The sequence below is a fragment of the Sorex araneus genome, chromosome 3, assembly GCF_027595985.1.
Source record: "Sorex araneus isolate mSorAra2 chromosome 3, mSorAra2.pri, whole genome shotgun sequence".
Lineage (NCBI taxonomy): Eukaryota > Metazoa > Chordata > Mammalia > Eulipotyphla > Soricidae > Sorex > Sorex araneus.
Window position 1 is genome coordinate 220,179,678 of NC_073304.1, and position 21,241 is coordinate 220,200,918.

At 41.0% G+C, this 21,241-nt stretch overlaps 1 protein-coding gene and 1 pseudogene across 1 annotated transcript in view; one reads left to right on the forward strand and one right to left on the reverse strand.

The window, feature by feature from the left end:
* Nucleotides 1–21,241, reverse strand: part of BRCA1 (BRCA1 DNA repair associated) — a 61,416-nt gene that overhangs the window by 38,313 nt on the left and 1,862 nt on the right. The window contains exons 2-10 of the mRNA XM_055133209.1: nucleotides 20,914–20,999; nucleotides 15,039–15,092; nucleotides 11,313–11,390; nucleotides 9,387–9,475; nucleotides 7,176–7,315; nucleotides 5,245–5,350; nucleotides 3,183–3,228; nucleotides 2,061–2,137; nucleotides 904–1,017 (exon numbers count right to left, since the gene is read on the reverse strand). Coding sequence (XP_054989184.1) covers nucleotides 904–1,017; nucleotides 2,061–2,137; nucleotides 3,183–3,228; nucleotides 5,245–5,350; nucleotides 7,176–7,315; nucleotides 9,387–9,475; nucleotides 11,313–11,390; nucleotides 15,039–15,092; nucleotides 20,914–20,993 — 784 coding nt within the window. The 5' untranslated portion in view covers nucleotides 20,994–20,999. The remainder of the gene's footprint in view (nucleotides 1–903; nucleotides 1,018–2,060; nucleotides 2,138–3,182; nucleotides 3,229–5,244; nucleotides 5,351–7,175; nucleotides 7,316–9,386; nucleotides 9,476–11,312; nucleotides 11,391–15,038; nucleotides 15,093–20,913; nucleotides 21,000–21,241) is intronic.
* LOC129403634 (ATP synthase subunit epsilon-like protein, mitochondrial) lies at nucleotides 13,433–13,591 on the forward strand (annotated as a pseudogene).

Genomic DNA, 21,241 nt, shown 5'->3' on the forward strand with positions numbered 1-21,241 from the left:
ACTCTGTTGGGTTAGTATTTTTCCCTTTTTGGGCATAATCAATTTTTGTTTCACTCTCACCATTAGTAGTAATATTCATCACTTGGCCATTTTGATCAGTTTGGTCACTCTTCTCGATTACCTTTTCAGGAGTCTTTTGAACAACTGCCAAATCTCCTTTCTTGATAAAATCTTCAGGACAAAGGCTTGATGTCATGCTTCTTTTACGTTTTAATTTGTTTGTGAAGGGTTGCTCTGGTGCTATATGAGGCTCTAGGATAGATGATCCTAGTATTACATCTTCCGTTATGCGGTTTAAGTTAGGGAAGCTTGTTTTCCTCCGATAGGTTTTCCCAAATATTTTATCTTCAATATTACTCTCTACTGGTTTGGAGAGGGTTCTTCTACTTTCACTGGCCGTTAAGTCTATTTGCTCTGAAGAACCAGAAAATTCATCTGCTGTACTGGAAATTTCTATTATTTCAGCTACTTCAGTATTTGATTCCAACCCTGCATCATGGAAATCATCAGAAGATAATACATCATCACTTCTGGAAAACCAATCATTAACTTTTTGTATGCTACTGTTCTGAGTTATCCAAGTCATCTCTTGGGAATCTCTAGAGCTGCCAGAGCATGGCAATTCCTGCTTATTAGGTTGTTTTCTCCCAGATAGGGGATCAGCACTCAGATCTACCTTCTTCTCTGCACTGGAAGTCTGCCTATCATATTTTTCCTTACTTTCAGTCCATCTGTTCTGTTGGCTCTTTGCTAAGCTAGGCTGTTTGCTTTTATGACAACATTCAGCCTTTTCTACATACATTCTGTCTTCAGTGAGTAATAAACTGCTGTTCTCAGGCTGTAATGAGCTGGCACGATTATCTGTGCCACATGGCTCCACGTGCAAGCTTGAAACAGAAATACTCTGATACTTCTCTGTATCCTTCTCAGTTGCATGCTTCTCGGTGGTGGTCAAATCTTTATTACTAGGTTGATGTTGTTCAATATCTGTAATGTCCTCAGAAAACTCACAAGCAGCTGAAAGTACACAAAAGTAATAGGGCACTTAAAATGTAATTATGAAAACATATGTAATACAACTTAAGAGAAGAAATGAAGCTATGGCTATTTTTTTTTTTCTTTTTGGGTCACACCCAGCGATGCACAGGGGTTACTCTTGGCTCTTCACTCAGGAATTACTCCTGGCGGTGCTCAGTGGACCATATGGGATGCTGGGATTCCAACCCGAGTCGGCCGCGTACAAGGCAAACGCCCTACCCGCTGTGCTATCGCTCCAGACTCAAAGCTATGGCTATTTTAAAGATTTTTAACTCTAAAACTAGAAAGTATTTTGAAGCTAGAGCTCATGTTTTTTCATGTAATTTTTCTATATCTATACTCTTATCATTTTTGCACTAAAATTAATTTTGGGACCAGAGATGTAGTACAGCTGTTAAGGCACTTGTCTTGCATATGGCAAACCACAATTTAGTCCCTGACATCACATAAAGAATATGGTCTCCTGAACACCAGCAGGAGTGAACCCTGAACAACGAGCTAGAAGTAGCACCTAAGTATGATCAGATATTGCCCAAACTCCCCCCACCCCCAAAATAAGTCAAACAGTAATTTTAAAATTATTTTTAATTATAGAATTCCCTCCCCCTCCACCTCACTTCCTCATGCAAAACATCCACTTTACAGTTGGGTCACATTCCGGGCCTCTCCTACTATTTCTCTATTCTCTAACAGTGAATTAAAAAGTAAGCTAAGTATAAGACCCACAATGCTGTGTTTCAGCTTCAGATTCATGTCACTGAAATAGATCAGAATATAATATGACATCAGAGAAAGAAAGATATTCTAATCCTGCCATGAGATGTTTTGAATTATAGATTCTGTTGTGCTGGGACTCAAACCCAGGATTTCACATGTGCAAGGAAAGTGGTTTACCATTGAGCCACATTCCCAGCCCCAGATGTGAGTTATAAAGGTCCAAAATGATCTTCAGAATAATTCGGTTTCAGAACTGTATATACTCTCTTCTCTTCACTCAATTAAGTTGGAAAAACTTGTCATACCGTTTTTTGCAGAATTCACACTGGTTTCAATATTGGCTTCATGAGAGATGATTTGTAACAATCCATCGTCTCCCAAACTATAGGGAAAAGGGAAAATCCCCAATGAGAAACCTACTTACAAGGCTCTTCAAAATGTCAAATGAGCAAGATCAAGTTTTTTGTTGTTTAGATATGATCAGCATGATTCACTTTTTGAAACATGCACTTTCCTTTAGTAATGCATACATCCTGGCACCCCAGAAGTGATCCCCGAGCGCAGAGCTAGGAGTAAGCCCTGAGCACTGCCAGGTATATCCCCCAAACCAAAACAAACCAACAAAAACCTGAGGAGACACAGTCATAAAAATAATAGTAAGTAAACAAACAAAACCAAAAAATTCTTCCCAATTGAGAGATTAGGAAAGTTATCTGTAAGCAAAACTTGATTGGTAATGATACTACCACAGAGCTATTACAGATCTTAAGTTCATACAATAAATCCAAAGGAAATCAATTTCATAAGTAACTAGAACCACCAGGTGTGGCCCAAAAATAAAAAAACAAAGAAAATGGAATTCTCTGATATTTTCATCATCTATAGTTATCACTGTGTCAATATCATTCATTGTACATAAGAAACTAGAGAACCAATAAAGTCTGTGAAGAATTATAATAAAAGAACAAAATGGTTGTTTTCCCTCACTCCTAGCCAGCACCATTGGTCTGGCTCTGGTGATTCCAGGTACATCCTTGGGCCTAAGAACTTAACTTTATTATTATTATTATTTTTTAATCATGTAGGAGTACTGCTATTTGTTCAGCCATTGATTAAGCTGATTGAATTGGGCATGAACTCCACATTATTATTATTATTTTTTTAATTGTATCACTGAAGCATTGTGTTGACCAAGACAGCCAAGAATTGCCAGAAGGTCCTCTTACCTTCCTTAAAAAAAAAAAAAAAAAAATACAAAAAAACCCCCACAAACAAAACTCATGCACTCCAGTCCCCTACACCACCTCCCAGTCCAAAAGGAGATAATTTTAAATATCTGTTCCAATACTATAATCCTAAAGAACATACCAATCCTTAATAATAATAAACACACCAGCTTCATAAGACAAAGGTTCTCTTTCACTCACCTGCAATAACTTGCCTTATTAAATGAATCTTCAGAAGAATCAGATCCTAAAAAATTTCCCCAAATACCCCCACATAACAAATCAGTAAAACATTTTTTGTAAGAGAATTAAGTTCATAAGTCTTTTTTTATAAGCCAGACAGTCATTTAATTAAGTACTGAGCACCAATATTTTGCACAATTACAAATATATCAGGCATCATGAAATAGTGGTTAAATAGAGTTCCCAAAAAGGCATTGTAGGTTTGAACCATAGCTCTGCCACTTACAAATTTTACTATCGTCACAATTTTCTTAACCTTCTTATATATTATTTTCTTCATGTTTAAAATACGTCTAATAATAATAATAAATCTTGGCTCATCATGCATCTTAAATGAATTAAACAAATAAGATACACAGTATCAGATAACATTAAATGGCTCTATGTCATTTGCTATTATGATTATTTTTATGACAAAACCTATTGTCTTAAAAAGTTTTTTGGGTTTTTTTTTTTTTTTTTTGGCCTTTTAGGTCACATCCAGTGATGCTCAGGGGTTACTCCCAGCTCTGAACTCGGAAATTACTTCTGGCAGTGCACTGAGGGCCATAAGGAATGTTGGGGATCAAACCCGAGTTGGCAGGCTGGGATAATACCTACTGTACTATCACTCCAGCCCCAAAACATTAATTTTTTTTTTTTTTTGCTTTTTGGGTCACACCCGGCAATGCTCAGGGGTTACTCCTGGCTCTGCACTCAGGAATCACTCCTGGAAGTGCTTGGGGGACCATACGAAATGCCAGGATTGAACCTGAGTTAGCTGCATGCAAGAGAAGTGCTCTACCCGCCGTGCTATCGCTCTGGCCCCTAAAACATTAGATCTTGGGGGCTGGAGCGATAGCACAGCAGTAGGGCGTTTGCCTTGCATGCGGCCGACCCGGGTTCGAATCCCAGCATCCCATATGGTCCCCTGAGCACCACCAGGAGTAACTACTGAATGCAGAGCCAGGAGTAACCCCTGTGCATCGCCAGGTGTGTCCCAAAAAGCAAAAAAATAAATAAATAAATGAGAATAAAATAAAATGAGGGGATTGGGAAAATTTAAAAAAAAAAAAAACATTAGATCTTAAGAGAGGAAAAGACCAGTAAATGTATAATTTACAAGATAATCTGGTAAATGTAATTTAAGATAAACATATAGTGGTGCTTAAAATTTCAAAGGAGGACCATTCTTACCATTTAAATACTAAAATGTAAAACAATAAGAGCCATATAATCAGGGCCGTAGCAATAGTACAGCAGTTAGGGCATTTGCCTTGCACACAGCTGACCCAGGTTTAATCCCTGGCATCCCATATGGTCCCCCAAGCACTGCCAGGAATAATTCTTGAGTGCAGAGCCAGGAGTAACCCCTGAGCATTGCTAGGTGTGACCCCAAAAGAAAATAAAATCCATATAATCTGTGCTCAGGTCTTAAAAGACTTTCGAGGGTCAGAGCAATAGTAGAGCAGGTAGGGAGCTTGCCCTGCATGCAGCCGAGTTGGGTTCAATCCCCAGCCAACCGAGGTTCTATCCCCAGCATCCCATATGGTCTGCCAAACACTGCTAGGAGTAATTCCTGAGTGCAGAGCCAGGAATCACCCCTGAGCATCACCAGGTGTGGCCCCAAAACTAAAGAAATAAATTAATCAATTAAAAAATGATCAGGATTCTATGACTGAAACCTAAAAAACAGACTCCGTAGTCGAAGACAATTTACTTGGCTCCCTCTAAATGCTATAACCAATCCATGTTTTTTATTGTTACCCTTTACTTTTCCAAAATATATTTAAACGTAACTACAATCAGAGATCCTTTTTTTTTGCTTTCTTTAAAATAAGCTTCTTCATAGATAAGAGTTCCGTCCAATTTATTATTTTTCCTCCAATTCATTATTTATAACACATCCTGGGCTATTAAAGTTATTTTCACTTCCCAAAGCTCTACATTGCATGCAAAAATGAGCAAAGTTTTTGATAAGATCAGAAGACAGAGAATCCAGCAACCATTAATCTATACTTAGAAAGTCTGAAATTCTTACCCAGTTCAATGTAGACAGACTTTTTATGGGACTGTAGCTGCTGCTTTGTCTTCAGAGATCTCACAATTCCAGGGTTAGAAAGTTTGACACTCAGACTGGATTCGTGCTAAATAGTACAGTAAGAATAATTAACGAAATGTTGGCTTGCCCTGGGTTTTTTTTTTTCCTGAGAGAAACTCAAGGTCATGAACAATAGAAATAGATCATAATCAACTAGCTAAAATTTATGCACCTGTAAAAAATAATTGGTATGGTACACACCAAAATGTTTGAATTACATGTAATCAGAAAACATTTTTCCTTTCTCTGTTGCTTCAAAATTTTCAAAACTGACTATTATTTATGGAATTGTTTTAAATATAAGAAAAGCATCTTAGGGGCTGAAGAGAGTACAGTACAGAAGGTAGGGCGTTTGGCACATGGCAATGCACATAGCTAACCCAGGTTCAATCTCCAATACCCCATTATAGTCCCCTGAGATTTTCTAGGAGTGATCCCTGAGCACAGAGCCAGGAGTAAGCCCTGAGTAGCATCAGGTGCAGCCCAAAACCCAGAAAACAAAACAAAAACCTTAAAGTTAATGCAGTAAAAATAATGTAAAAGCAAATGGATTCATTTATACACTTCAAATTATGTCTGGTAACAGCGCTAGCAACTAAGATAAACTTGTAAAGAGAAAAATGAAAATAATAAAACCACAGAATTCCTAAAAACATTTTCTTGTTTTGTTTTCTGTGGTCAGGAGTCACTCCTAGAGGAGCTCACAGGACCATATGTGGTGCCAGAGATCAGGGTGGCCATGTGCAAGGCAAATGTATTAGCTGCTGGACTATCTCTCTGGCCCATGAATAGTACAGAAAAGAGCATTTTAAAGCCCAAAACTACTCTGACAAAGCTCAGAGTAATGAATTTTATCTACTCACTCTGAACCACTCAAGCATGCTGAAAACTGCTAATACCATGAGAGCCATATTTTTTAAGATCTCCATTATTCAGTCACATATAAATAACACCAAATTACTGAGCAAATAATTGTATTTTCTTTAACAATTACAGCTTCTAAGTTGAAATAGTTTTCAAATACTAAAAACTGCTATTTTTTTTCCCCAAGCAACTTTTCAGAGGAAATAAAAGATATTCCCTTATGCTTAGAGAATTGCCATTAGATAATTAATAAAAGTTAGCCAGTTTGGGGGCCAGATACTATAGCTGGTAGGGCACTTGTCTTGCACAAGGCTGACCCTGCTCTATCCCTGGCATCTCATATGGTCCGCAGAGGACTGCCAGAGATAACTCCTGAGTGCAGAGCTAGAAGTAAACCCTGAGCACCACTGAGTATGGCCAAAAAAAAAAAAAAGTTAAAATAATCAGTGAGGGGCCAGAGTGATAGTACAACAGGCAGGGCGTTTGCCTTGCATGCGGCTGACCTGGGTTTGATCCCTGGAGTCCCATATGGTCCCCTGAGCACCATCAGGATTAATTCCTGAGTGCAATCAGGAGTAACCCCTGAGCATCAACCAGGTGTGACCCAAAAAGAAAAAAAAATTAATTTAATTAAAAAAATTTTAAAAATAAAATCACCAGTGACCTTGTGCATCAAAACAAAGCATTAAAGCAAGGGAAGGGCCCAAAATGTCTTTTTTGTTTATCTGGTTTTGGGTCACACCCAGTTATGTTCAGGAGACCGTATGTGATGCTGGGCTCATGCAAGGCAAGTGCCTCACCCACTGTACTATCTTGTTTCTACAAGGTCTCTCTTGTCCAAACAATATGTGACCTTCCTCAATATCTCTCTTGTGCATTAGAACACTTGACCAGCCACTTAATTTACCATCTAGCTTGTTTACTTTCTTCGGAAACCCATGATCACCAAGCACATCATTAACTCAATGCTCAAAAAGAGATATCAGAGTAAATGAAAGGGGCTTTACCGGGGTAGGATTGTCAGTTTCAGTCTGTCGAAGTTTTTTGCCACGGTTTCGGTAGCCCATACTTTGGATAATAGAAACCTCCTCCTTTAGATGTTCAGTAGCATTATTTTCCTTTTCCAAAAAGTTGTAACTGTTTGCAACTAGAATAGTTAGAAAAACATATTAATTATAATCAAAGAACCAAGATAAATCCTTTGTACTTTGTGCATTAAGGCAATGCATCAGTAGGGTCAGAGACAGTACAGAGGGGAGGGTGTTTGTCTTGCATGCAGTCAACCCAGGTTTGATCTCCAACACTGCATATGGTTCCCTGGGCACTACCAGGAATAATACCAAGTGCAAAGCCCTGAGTAACCCCGAACATCACCGGATGTGGCCAAAGGGAGGGAAAAAAAGATGCATTAAGTTACAATTTTAAAAAAAACCCATCCTAAAACTTCGGACTTAGAAGATAGTACAAGAGTTAAGGCACTTGCCTTTCGTGTGATCAACCTCTATTTGATCCTTGGCACCACTTAGTCCTCCAGCACCAAGGTGGGAGTCTGGGGGAACCCACCCTTAAAATGTAGCTCCTGAGCACAGCTAGTGCTCAACCTGAAAAATAATCAACCTAAAAAAATAATCAACTTTGGAAATTCTACTCCTAGGAAAACACAGGCTATCAGTTCTTTTTACTACTTGGGATCAGGGGATGGCACAGCAACTAAGATGCATGCCTAGCACCTATGCCTGGGTTTGATCCCTAGCACCAGACAGTTTCCCCAAGCATTACCAAGTACAGCCCGAGAGGTCCCCAACACTTCAGGGCACAAATAGTACTATATCATTAGGTCCTAGCATTGAACCAGTGGCCCACTGCTGAGCATTGTTGGGAGTGGCTCCTGAGCATCACTTGGGAGGCCACCCCCACAAAAATTCTTTTTTTTCTGAAGTGGGGTTTGGTAGAAAGGATTGAATAATCAAGATGTGCTTTATCACGAAGCCACATCCCCATCTCTGTGGTTTATTTTTTCCTCACTTCAGTAACAAATTTGTCTATAAATATCACAATTCGGCTTAATGATACGAACCATGTAAGATGCACCATTATTTTCTGTAACACTAAGAAAGCACACAAAATTAGATAATGACACATCATCAATGGTAAACTCTTTCCAATTTTAGTGATGCCAAAATGTAGAAATGTGCATCTTAGTACCTATAAAATGACACACTGGTAGAAGTGATCTTGAAGATGGATTGTAGATAAAGAGCTTAACCAAGACCAAAAAATCCTATCACCTATTCACCGAAAACAACTGTGCAGTGGCCCTGTGGACTGCTAAGAGGCTTTAAGTGCCTTCAGTGCAAGCATAAGACAGCAGGTTCAATCCCTAGTGCTATCCACATGCAAAACACCTGTGTTTAGTGACTGTTATCTATGACTCCCAGTGCTACAATGGTGTGATCTCTGAAGCACAGACAATTATGGGTAAGTCCCACAACTCAAGTGTGTGACCTTCTGTGATCACACTGCAAAAAAAAATCCATAAGCACTTGGGTTAGATTTCTGACACTGGGTAAAAAAAATATGTGAGCACTATAGCCAGTGTGACCCAAGTGAGCCTCCATATGAGTATCACAATAACTTCCAGTGAGCAAAACAACCAGAATATCTGTGAGCATCACAAAATGAATGCTGACCCCAATAAGCACAGGCAGAAGCACCAAAAGTCAAGTGACAATCCTGGGCTGGCGAACAGTACAATGTGTAGGGTGCTTGCCATGCATGTGGCTGTCCTCAGTTTGATCCCTGGCTCCCCACATAGTTCCCCAAGACCTGACAGGAGTATCCCTGAGTGCAGAGCCAGGAAAAAGCCCTGATACCACCAGATGTGGTCAAAACACACCCCCAAAATAGAAAATAAAGTATACAGTCCAGGGACTGGAGCAATAATATAGTGGGTCAGGGGCTTGCCTTTCACGTGGTTGACCCAGGTTCGATCCCAGCATCCCCTATGGTCCCCTGAGCACCGCTGATGGGTGACCCTCCGGTCCCCCACAAGTGTACAACCCACACAATCACCAAGTGTGTGAGCACCACAACCAAATGTGTGCAACCTCTAATCATTGCAACAACATAAATAAAGGAAAGGAAAGGGAAAAATAATTTGTAAAACTTAGATATTTTAATGGACTAATCATTGGCCTTAGGGGTTATATAACACTTACACTGTAATCCAGTGTCAAGTTCAAAAGCCTGAATGATTTTCAATAGTTCTTCAACAAGTTGACTAAATCTTGTACTTTCTTGCAGACTCCTAAAATTGAGAGGCATACGTAGCAAAAGATTAACTTTTTAAAAACTAAAAAAGATATGGAAACAAAAACAACAGTAGAAAATCTAAACTCACGTAATAGAGCTATTAGAGATATTACATTATAATCAAAACCAGAGGGGCGGGGGGCTGGAGCAATAGCATAGCGGGTAGGGCATTTGCCTTGCACACGGCCAACCGGGTTCGAATCCCAGCATCCCATATGGTCCCCCGAGCACTGCCAGGACTAATTCCTGAGTGCATGAGCCAGGAGTGACCCCTGTGCATCGCCGGGTGTGACCCAAAAAACAAAAAACAAACAAACAAAACCAGAGGGGCGGGAGAGAGAATATAGATAGCAATTAAAGCACTTGCTTTGCACATGGCAAACCGAGTTTGATCCCTGGCACTATGTACGGTGCTGAGCAATGCCAGGAGTGAGTATTGCTGGTAATGCTCAAAAACTTTGAAAAACACATATACACACAAACACACAACAACAAGACAACCAAATTAACTGTGGTAATACTGTTTTTACACTTACACACGCACGCACACACACACACACACACACACACACATACACAAGTGCCCACCCAAGCCCACTTGTAATTATCTGAGGTAGAACGCTAGGATGAAGAGAACATACAGGGGTAAAGGCACTTGCCTTGCACACAGCTGATTCTAGTTTGATCCCCGGCATCATATGTGGTGATCATATAACCCTGAGCACTGCTAAGGTAAGCTCTGAGTCCAGAGCCAGGAGTAAACACCGAGTAATGCCAGGTGGGGCCCCAGCCCCTCTCCTGCCAAATAAATTAGTTCTCTCCTTCCTTTCCCTTCTTAAAAGCCTCCAAAGAAGAAATACAAATGGCCAAAAGGCACATGAAAAGAAAAGCTCTATAGCACTCACCATCAGGGAGATGCAAATCAAAATAACAATGAGATATCTGCCACTACAGAGACTGGCACACATCAGAAAGAACAAGAACAACCAGCGTTGGCACAGATGTGGGAAAAAGGGACTCTCACTGCTGGTAGGAATGCCAAATAGTCAGCTTTTCTTTTGTTTTTCTTTTTATTTTTTTGGGCCACACCCAGAAATGCTCACGGGTTACTCCTGGCCCTGCACTCAGGAATTACTTCTGGCGGTGTTCAGGGGACCATATTGGGATGCCGGAGATTGAACCTGGGTCAGTCGTGTGCAAGATAATCACCTTACCTGCTGTACTTTTGTAACTGTGTATTTCAAGGTGATTCAATAAAAAAAAGGAAAAAGGAGAGGAAAAAAAGAATTAAGTGCAAGGAAGAAATTAGTGCAAGGAAGAAAATAAAGAGGACCCCGAGATATCAAGAGACAATGCGAGCAGGATGGTAGAATACTATCTTTAGATAAGTCTCCAGTCTTACATCATTCAGAAGCTTTAGAAAAAGAAAATTGCCAACATCTGTTTAAAGCAGACATTGACATTCCATGTAACCTAAGGGAAAATAGCTTTAGAAATAATTTGTCCGTTGGGTCAGAGTAATAGTACAGAGGGCAGGGCGGTTGGCTAGCATATAGCTAACCTGGATTCAATCCTGGGCACCCATACTCATTAGCGAGTCTATCAGGAGTGATCCTGAGCTCAAAGTCAGGAGTAAGCCCTGAATACAGCTAGGCGTGGCCCAAAAACAAAACAAACAAAAAAAGAATTTGTCTGTTAAATGTACAAAATTGTATACTTTTTTTCTGCTGATGAATAATCTGATGGAAACACCAACCATCTTATTAAGGAATCTGCTTTTTCCCCCCTGCTTTTGTTGCCTCAAACCTCCCATTGTAACACAAATTATATACCTTTTGGTTATATCATTCTTACACAAAGGACACTGTGAAGGTTCTTTCTTCTGGTTGAGAAGTTTCAACATACAGAATCTATCAATTATAAAGAATAAAAAGAACAAGTTCAGTTATTTAAAAAAGAAAGAATATTCAAAAAGCAAATAGCCATGAAAAGATAATTTCACAACTGGTGTTAAGAGCCATTTTAAAGATAATGAGAGGTAAATTACAACCAATGGTTTCTTTAATTGTTTTTAGATGCTGCATAAGCAGAAAACCAAACTACATAAGCAATGATCTATGAAAATGAAACTTATATGCATATGCCATACTGTTATGGTCAAATAAAACTTATTAAAAAGTTAATCTAGCATATTTAATGATATATTCATAATTATTTCATGCTGTATAATCAGACACAAATGGTAAGCACTTCTTGTAAAATGATTGTAATTAGTTTTAAAAGTCAGCATCTCAGGCCAGAGTTGTAGTGCAGAAGATAGGGTGCTTCCCTTGCATGTGGCTAATTCAGGTTCAATCCCAGGACCCCATATGGTTCCCCTGAATCTGCCAGAAGTGATTCCTGAGCATAAAGCCAGGAGTAGGTCCTGAGTACAATGGGTGTGTTCCAAGGCCCTTGCCCCCAAATTAATAAAAGTCAGCATCTTGGGTCTGGGAGATAGTACATGGTCTCCTGAGGATTGCAGAGGAACCCTGGAGGTAACCTGAGTACCACTAGTAGTGGCTCTAAAGGTCCCTGCAGGTCTGAGTAATCCTCAGGAGCAGCACTACCTCCTCAGGCCCTTTCACTGAATCACAGGACCAAAAAATTGCTGGAGCTCCCAGATCTCCTGAGCACCCCCCAAAAAATCAGCATTTCACAACTAAGGTACAACAATCAAAACATTGGGTTACTGGCATAAGGGTAAACATAAAGAGCACTGAATAGAATTAGTAGTAGAGAAATTAAAACTAAAATATACATATATAAATATACATATAATTTTTTTGATTTGTTTTTCAGCTACTCCTGACAGTACTCAGGTCTTACTTCTGGTTCTGCACTCAGGGATAATTTCTGGTGGAGCTCAGGGGACTATATGGGGTGCAAGGGTTGAAACCCAGGTCAGTCCTGTACAAAGCAAGTGACTTCCCTGCTGTACTATCTCTCTGGCCACTAGCATCCATATTTTCAGATATCATCATCTAAAACTATCTTTCTCAGTCAGGAGTCATATGGTCCCTATGAGCCTTCTAGGGTATTCCAAGGGGGCTGCTGATGAGACCAGGAGGCCAACCAGTAAAAGGGACAGGGTGGGGGTACCTCAGAGGATGAGAACAGAATGGTAATCTAGTAGCTCTGTCCATCACTCATCAAACCTGATTTTGATTTATCACTTATCCGATCTCTTTAGTAAGCTGACCTCAAGATGTCCATATAGGAGCTGGAGCGATAACACAGCGGGTAGGGCGTTTGCCTTGCATGCAGCCAACCGTTCGATTCCCAGCATCCCATATGGTTCCCTGAGCACCACCAGGAGTAATTCCTGAGTGCAGAGCCAGAAGTAATCCCTGTGCATCGCTGGGTGTGACCCAGAAAAAAAAAAAAGATATCCATATACTTTTTCATACATTGCTTTTATATACTGTTCTTGAAATAAGTGTATGGAAAAGTCATCATTCCAGGGGCTGAAGCAACAGTACAGCGGGTAGGGCATTTGCCTTCGATGTAGTCAACTCAGGTTCAATCCCCAATATCCTATGTAAGTCCCCCCAATCACACCAGGAGTAATCCCTAAGCACTTGGGTATGCCCCTCACATCCCCTTAAAAAAAGGAAAAGTCACTGTTCCAGAAAACTGCTTCTCAACTTTAAAGTGAGTAAGAATCTGAGGCCAGAAAGATAGTATAGTGGGTAAGGCAGTTAGTCACCTTGCAGGTGGCTGACACAGATCCAATCCCTGGCACCCCATATGGCCCCCCCCAAGCCCAGCCAGGAGTAATCTTGAGCACCGCTAGGTGGCCCAAAAAGGCAGGAGAGGAAAAAAAAAAAGAGGACAGGGCCAGCTTTCCTTCTGCTGGGTTGCACATAAGCCGACATTGCAAGATTCGAGCTGACACCCAACTCTTGTGACATCATGGTGGCCTACTGTCAAACAAGCTGGCCTCAGCTACACCTGCTACTCCCAGATCTGAGCAGAAGCAGTGAGGAACATGCTAAAGACAGAGTTCAAGGCCAATGTTAAGAAATCTTCAGGTAACAGCATGAAGATTGTGAAGGTGAAAAAGGAATGAGCTGTGAGTGAATGGCCTAACCCTGACAAGAGGCTGAAATGCTGCAATTTTCAAGGTTATGACAGCCTGAAAGTGAGTTGACTCCTTTAAAAGAAAAATGCCTGCCTTATTTGAAGATTGGCAAAGCCAATAAACTGAGCATGGCTCATTCTCAAACAAACAAATAAAAAGACATGGATCAGGATTGGAGAGATCGCTCAATGGCTGGAGAACAAGCTCTGCATGCAGGAGGCCCAGGCTTGATACCAGGTACCCCCGATCCAGGAGCAAGATCATCAAAGCATGGGATGGGAACAGTCCCTGAGCATCACTAGGCATGGCCCAAAACCAATAGAGATTGATCATTGTTTCTTGGAAAGGGGGAGATAAGATAATTGGTAGGATAGGGGAATATATTTTACAGAATATACCTCATCTGTGCTAGCAAAAGTTATCAGACATGCTTGTTTTTGAAATTAAAAACAAACAATATTAAAAAAAAAACAAATTAGTTGGCAAATAAGCAAGTCTCAATTGTATCAACCGTAGTTTAACATTAGTTTGGGTTTTTGGTTGTTTTTGTTTTGTTTTGTTTTTTAGATCATACCAGGGGTTACTCCTGGCTCTGCACTCAGGAATTACTCCTGGCGGTGCTCAAGGGACCAAATGGGATGTGGGGATCAAACCTGGGTTGGTAGCATGCAAGGCAAACACCCTACCTACTGTACTCTGGCCCCTTGTAGTGTAACATTAGGGAAGGGAGAAAATTTACTTGTTCCATTAAATTACCCTGTTTAATCTGAAATTCTTCTAGTAGGAAATAAACACTTTCATTTCAAGGGACACAATCCTGAAGTATGTAAATATAACCTGCAAAATATCTATTATAAACTCATCAGATCCTTCCTTATCTTCACAAGAATTATGAAATAGGAAAACACAGAACCTTAGAAGGGATAACAGAAGGGCATACAGAAATGAACAGAAAGGAGAAATTAGGAAGGGTGAAACATGATTCACTTATTTCACAATTGCATACAATCTTCTTTTACTTGTGGACATACTCAACAAAACAAACAGCAAAATGAATTCATATGCAGAAGCTGGAGAGACAGTAAACCAAGTAAGGCACTTGCAACCCATACAGGTCCCAAGTCCCACCAGGAGTAATTCCTGAGCTCTGTGTGCCAGGGTAAGTCCTGGACACAGATGGTTGTGGCCCAAAAACCTTTAAAAAAAAAAAAAAGTGAATTCATATTCCTGTAGATAAATATGCTAATTTTTAAAAGGAATGTTCACACTTCCACTTCAACTTACAATGACTTTCTATGTCCTCTCAAAGGCACAATGAAATAGCACTAAATTTTTCTTCTTAGTTGAAAAAGCTAAAGCTTTTAAACTTAAATGTTTCCAATTTTATGAAGAACCAAAAATTTAATAATGTAACACATAGGATATTCAAACTTACTTGCAGAATATGTGGTCACACTTTGTGGAAACAGGCTCTTTGATCAATTCCAGACTAGAAGGACAGGGAAAAGAGAATATTAAAGGAGGGCCAACAATTTAAGAATCAACACATTCTGATAGACAGTACAGCAGGTATGGAGTTTGCCTTGTTTAACTTGCCAGTTTGATCCATGGAATGTAGTTCCTGGAGCCTTGCCAGGAATAATCTCTGAGCAGAGCCAGGAGGAAGCCAGTTGTGGCATCCCCCGCCCCCAAATAAACATATTCTTAGAAAAATTCAACTTTAAGTTTCTATATCTGAGTCACAATAATGTTTAAACGCTGTGTTAGGAGCCAAATCTATAGCAGAGAATATGATCCTTATCTTCATTGGGCTTTGAGACATAAAAGCTAAATATGTAAATCTTTGAAATACTTTATTATCCTTAGCATTTGCAAGGTTAGCTGATATTATTTCAGATTAGTTTTCTTTGGGCCACAGACAGTGGTGCTGAGAGAGTACTCCTGGAACTATGCTTAGGGAATCAAACTGGAGGTTGGCAGTATGCAGGTATCTTACCTGCTGTACTGTGTCTCTGGCCCTAACATTCAACTTTAAGAATCATCACCTTCTGGAGTCTTGTTTCATGAATATTAATACACACCCCAAACCCAGATTATTTCCTAATTCCAATTGTCACAATGTTTCCTCTATATAAAAAAAAAACATGAATTACTCCAAAAAATAACTTCCTGAATACATGTGTGCAATAAATACTGCAATTTCACTAATTAGCCAACAAAAAATTTAAACAATCATATTTACTTAAATCAGAATCCACACATGGAGCTGGAGAGATAGCATAGCAGGTGGGGCGATTGCCTTACATGCAGCAGACCCAGGTTTGATCCCTGGCATTCCCTTTAGGTCCTGCAAGCACTCCCAGGAGTGATTCCCAAATGCAGAGCCAGGAGTAAGCCCTGAGCACTGCCAGGTGACCCCAAACAAAAATGAAACAGAAAAATAATACACTCGGGGACTGGAGTGATAGTACAGTGGGGAAGGCACTTGCCTTGCACATAGCTGGATTCAATCCCCACATCCCATACAGACCTGAGCCCCACCAGAAGCAACTCCTGAGTGCAGAGCCAGGTATGGCCCAAAATAAACAAAAAAAAAAAATTAAGTCACACATAAGGTTGAAAAATTTCCTACATTCTGGATTTTGTTAATTGCAATCCTGATGTGGCTTAACATGTTCCTCTAGTCTCTATTTCCTATAAAATAAAAGATCAATCAAATTCAGGCTCCATTATTGCCAAGAATATTTGACAGGTTGTACTGTGTACTTGCATTATAACATTTCAGGAGATAGAGAATGCTTGGTTTATCACTATTTTGTTTTTAAAAATATATAATGAAGATCTGCAAAATAACCAAACAAAAAAATTTAAAAATTTAAGAAAAGAAAATATATCACAAAATCCCCATCTCTGCCTACCTAAACATAAAACCATAAAAACCCAGTGTGGGGGCCTAACCCAGCAGCTCAGGGATCAAGGGTATTCACCCAGTGGCACCAAGGGCATCAGGCAGTGTTGGAACTGAACCATCCTGCATGCAAAGCATGTGCTCAGTCCACTGAGCTATCTCCTTACCCAAATCAATTATCTTACTAACAGAACAAACATGTATTCAATAATCTACTTTATGAAAGCACTCTTCCTAGAGATCAAATTACAGGTGTGGACAAAACAAAGCCTGACCAAATAGAAACTACATTCTGGGGCTGCAGCGATAGCACAGCGGGTAGGACATTTGCCTTACACGCAGCCAACCCGGGTTCTATTCCCAGCATCCCACATGGTCCCCCGAGCATCGCCAGGAATAATTCCTGACTGCATGAGCCAGGAGTAACCCCTGTGCATTGCTGGGTGTGACCCAAAAAGAAAAAATTCTATTTGTAACAATTTATAGAGAAGAGAACAAAACATGTAGAAACAGGTGATTAAAAAATAATAAATCAGGGGGCTGGAGTGATAGCACAGTGGGTAGGGCATTTGCCTTGCATGCGGCCGACCCGGGTTCGATTCCCAGCATCTCATATGGTCCCCTGAGCACTGCCACGGGTAATTCCTGAATGCAAAGCCAGGAGTAACCCCTGTGCATCGCCGGGTGTGACCCAAAAAGAAAAATAAATAAATAAATCAGGGAGACTAGGGAGATAGTACATGGCTGACCTGGGTTCAACTCCCTGCACCCTATATCGTTCCTGAGCCCTGTCAGGAGTGATCCCTGAGCAGTTAAGTATGCTCACCCCCCTGCACAAAAATTAAAACAGAATAAGGGGGGAAAGGAGCATATTGAGTATATGGGTGGATGATACTAGGTGATTAGGAAAGGTCTCACACGGTTACAGAGGGAACAAATGTGAAGAATAAGCCACAATAAATGGGAGAACTTTGGGGCAGAGGGAGCTGAGAAAACAGATTTTGCATAGGACTGTGCAGAGTACCTGCAAGGATGAAAGGATCAAGGGGAGGGGCTGGAGCGATAGCACAGCGGGTAGGGCGTTTGCCTTGCACGCGGCCAACCCGGGTTCAAATCCCAGCATCCCATATGGTCCCCTGAGCGCCAGGGGTAATTCCTGAGTGCAGAGCCAGGAGTAACCCCTGTGCATCGCCGGGTGTGACCCAAAAAGAAAAATAAATAAATAAATCAGGGAGACTAGGGAGATAGTACATGGCTGACCTGGGTTCAACTCCCTGCACCCTATATCGTTCCTGAGCCCTGTCAGGAGTGATCCCTGAGCAGTTAAGTATGCTCACCCCCCTGCACAAAAATTAAAACAGAATAAGGGGGGAAAGGAGCATATTGAGTATATGGGTGGATGATACTAGGTGATTAGGAAAGGTCTCACACGGTTACAGAGGGAACAAATGTGAAGAATAAGCCACAATAAATGGGAGAACTTTGGGGCAGAGGGAGCTGAGAAAACAGATTTTGCATAGGACTGTGCAGAGTACCTGCAAGGATGAAAGGATCAAGGGGAGGGGCTGGAGCGATAGCACAGCGGGTAGGGCGTTTGCCTTGCACGCGGCCAACCCGGGTTCAAATCCCAGCATCCCATATGGTCCCCTGAGCGCCAGGGGTAATTCCTGAGTGCAGAGCCAGGAGTAACCCCTGTGCATCGCCAGGTGTGACCCAAAAAGCAAAAAAAAAAAAAAAAAAAAAAAAAAGAAAGGATCAAGGGAAGAAGGGCTAGAGGTAGAAATCCCAGATAGCTGGGAGTCTGAGCAGCTAAAAAGCTAAAAGAAAAAACTTTTTCTTTTACTATAGCTGATGTATTTACAATGGTGTTGGTATTTATGGTCTTGGAGTACAGTTACCCCATCACACCACCACTAGTCATCCTCCTGCCACTGCCAGTCTATACACTACTTTAGGTATCTTTTATTATGATTAAGTACTTTAGAAACTGATTTTTGTAGGAAAAACACCTTATTTTTTTCGTAAAGTTCAAGCAAGAAACCAAAACCCAGGTAACATGTGTGGCAAAAATGTGGATCTTTTTCAGAAAAGGGTCACAAATAAAGCAGGGGGACAATAGACTCCTTGTAAAGGGTTTGGTAACACAATCTTATAATCAGGAGGTTTCTGACGCAGCACAGGACAATGGAAAGAAAAATATCACAGGAGGTTAGAAGGCTAAGTTCTCCCACAAGACCTCAGACTAGGTACCCTACCTGAACTTGTTTCCTTCTCTGTCTCTTACTGAGAGAACACTATTAAATGCTACACGGGAAAATGTTCTTAACCAAAGATGACTTTCACTAACATTATTATTATTGGGATCAAATATGATTTTGAAAAGAAAAGCAACCCAACAAAGAGCACTCTTTCATAACTAAATCACTCTGTAAGTTAAATATCAAAGAAATTCTTAAAGAAAAACTGGATTTAGTTATGATACCAGATGGCTTTCATTCTCACCACTGACTCAATTCTGAAATAGTTATATTTCACTCTAGCAATTACAAGCCAAGCTATATAAACAAACTATACACACAAATTTTTAACCAGCTGAAAACTTCAATATGTAAAAATGCAATAAACGTTGAAGAGCTTGAAAAGGGAATAGTAATGAAAAGGTCAGTGTCCTTTTTCTAGGTTCTGATGAGAATAATTATTATAAAAAATATATTAAACTTTTTTTTTTTCCCGGTAGGTGCTAGGGGTGAGGGAATGTGCCCACACTTGAAGTGCTCAGGACCTATTCCTGGATCTGCACTTGGGGATTACACTTGGCAGGGATTGGGGAGACCATATGCAATGGTGGGGATAAAACCCAGGTCTATAACGTGCAAGGCAAGTGCCCTACCCACTATACTATCGTCCTGGCCCTTAAAAGCTTTTCTAAGCAGAAAATATCTTAGGCTTACCATGGAATGATAACACAGCAGGTAAGGCGTTTGCTTTGCATGCGGCTGACCCAGGTTAGATTTCTCCGCCCCTCTCGGAGAGCCCGGCAAGCTACCGAGAGTATCTCGCCTGCGAGGCAGAGCTTGGCAAGCTCCCCATGCATATCTGATATGCCAAAAACAGTAACGTGAAGTCTCACAATGGAGATGTTACTGGTGCCCGCTCGAGCAAATCGATGAGCAACGGGATGACAAGTGACAAGTGATGGAGCAATAGCACAGCGGGTAGGGCATTTACCTTGCATGCGGCTGACCTGGGTTCGATTCTTCAGTCCCTCTCGGGGAGCCCGGCGGGAAGCTACAAGAGTATCCCGCCCACATGGCAGAGCCTGGCAAGCTACTCGTGGTGTATTAGATATGCCAAAAACAGTAACAAGAAGTCTCACAATGGAGACGTTACTGGTGCCCGCTCGAGCAAATTGATGAACATGACAACAGTGCTATAACAGTGCAGAATGTTTTTGAGCTTCTAATATGTGTAACCTAACCTAAAAACTCAATTACGTGAAAAAGAACTTGGGACCAGAGAGGACCCAGGTTCCACCCCTGGCACCCCATATAGTCACAAGCCCTGCCAGAAGCGATTCCTGAGTACTGAACCAGTAAGTCCTAAACACAACTGGGGTAGCACCCAAAACAAGCAAACAAACAAAACCCACCATCTACCACGACACACATCTAAGTAAATTTTACTTCTTAAAGTGAAAGTTATGGACTGGAGAAATAGTACAAGAGGTTAAGGGACTAGCCTTGCATGCAGTCAACCCTGGCTTGATCTCTGCCATACTGGGTCTTCAAAGCACTGCCACCACCACTTCTTACCGCCAGGGGTCACTCCTGAACACAGAGCCAGGAACAGTTACTGGCATAAACATCTACACCTGGGGGCATGGGATGGAGGAATAAAAGGCTAGAGGTGGGGTCAGCAGGCCCAGAGCTGTAGTACAATAGGCAGGGTGCTTGCCTTGCACATGGCCAACCCATCAGGTTTAATCTCCAACATCCCAAATGGAACCTCGAGCACTACCAGAAATAACCCCTGAGCACTACAGGGTGTGGCCCAAAAACCAAAAAATAAGGTGCACGGGGTGTGTGCGTGTGGGAGCCAGGAAAAGTTTGTACGACTGGTAGGGAGATTATGTGCAAGCAGCCAACCCGAGTTTGATCCCTGACATCCCATATGATCCCCCCACAGCTCAACAGGAGGGATTCCCGAGTGCAGAGCCAGGAGTAACCTGAGAGCTGCCAAGTGTCACACAAAATTTTAACATATTTTTTCATGTTCGATAACATTTTAATAACTTAATCATAATAGATATGAACTTTTTCTTTTATATAAAATCAATTCTATACGCTCTCATAAGAGATACTTATATAAGCAAGAATCTCAATAAACGCATTAGTTGACTTACCAGATAGGACATTCTAAGATTTTCTGCATAGCATTAAGGATACTCTGTACTTCTTCAACTTGATCCATGGGTAAATCCATTTCCTTCTGTCCCAATGAATTTTGTATATAGAAGACATGAAAAGGAGAATCACTTAAATTGTCATTTTTAAATAACAGGAACATAAGACTGGAATGCTTTAAACATTATGCCCAATGTGGCTAGAGAGATAGTACAGCAGGTAAGGTGCTTGCCTTGCAGGCAGCTGAACTGGGTTCTGTCCTAGGCACCCCATATGGTTTCCAGAGCCCCGCCAGGAGTAAGTGCTGAGCACAGCTGGGTGTGACAC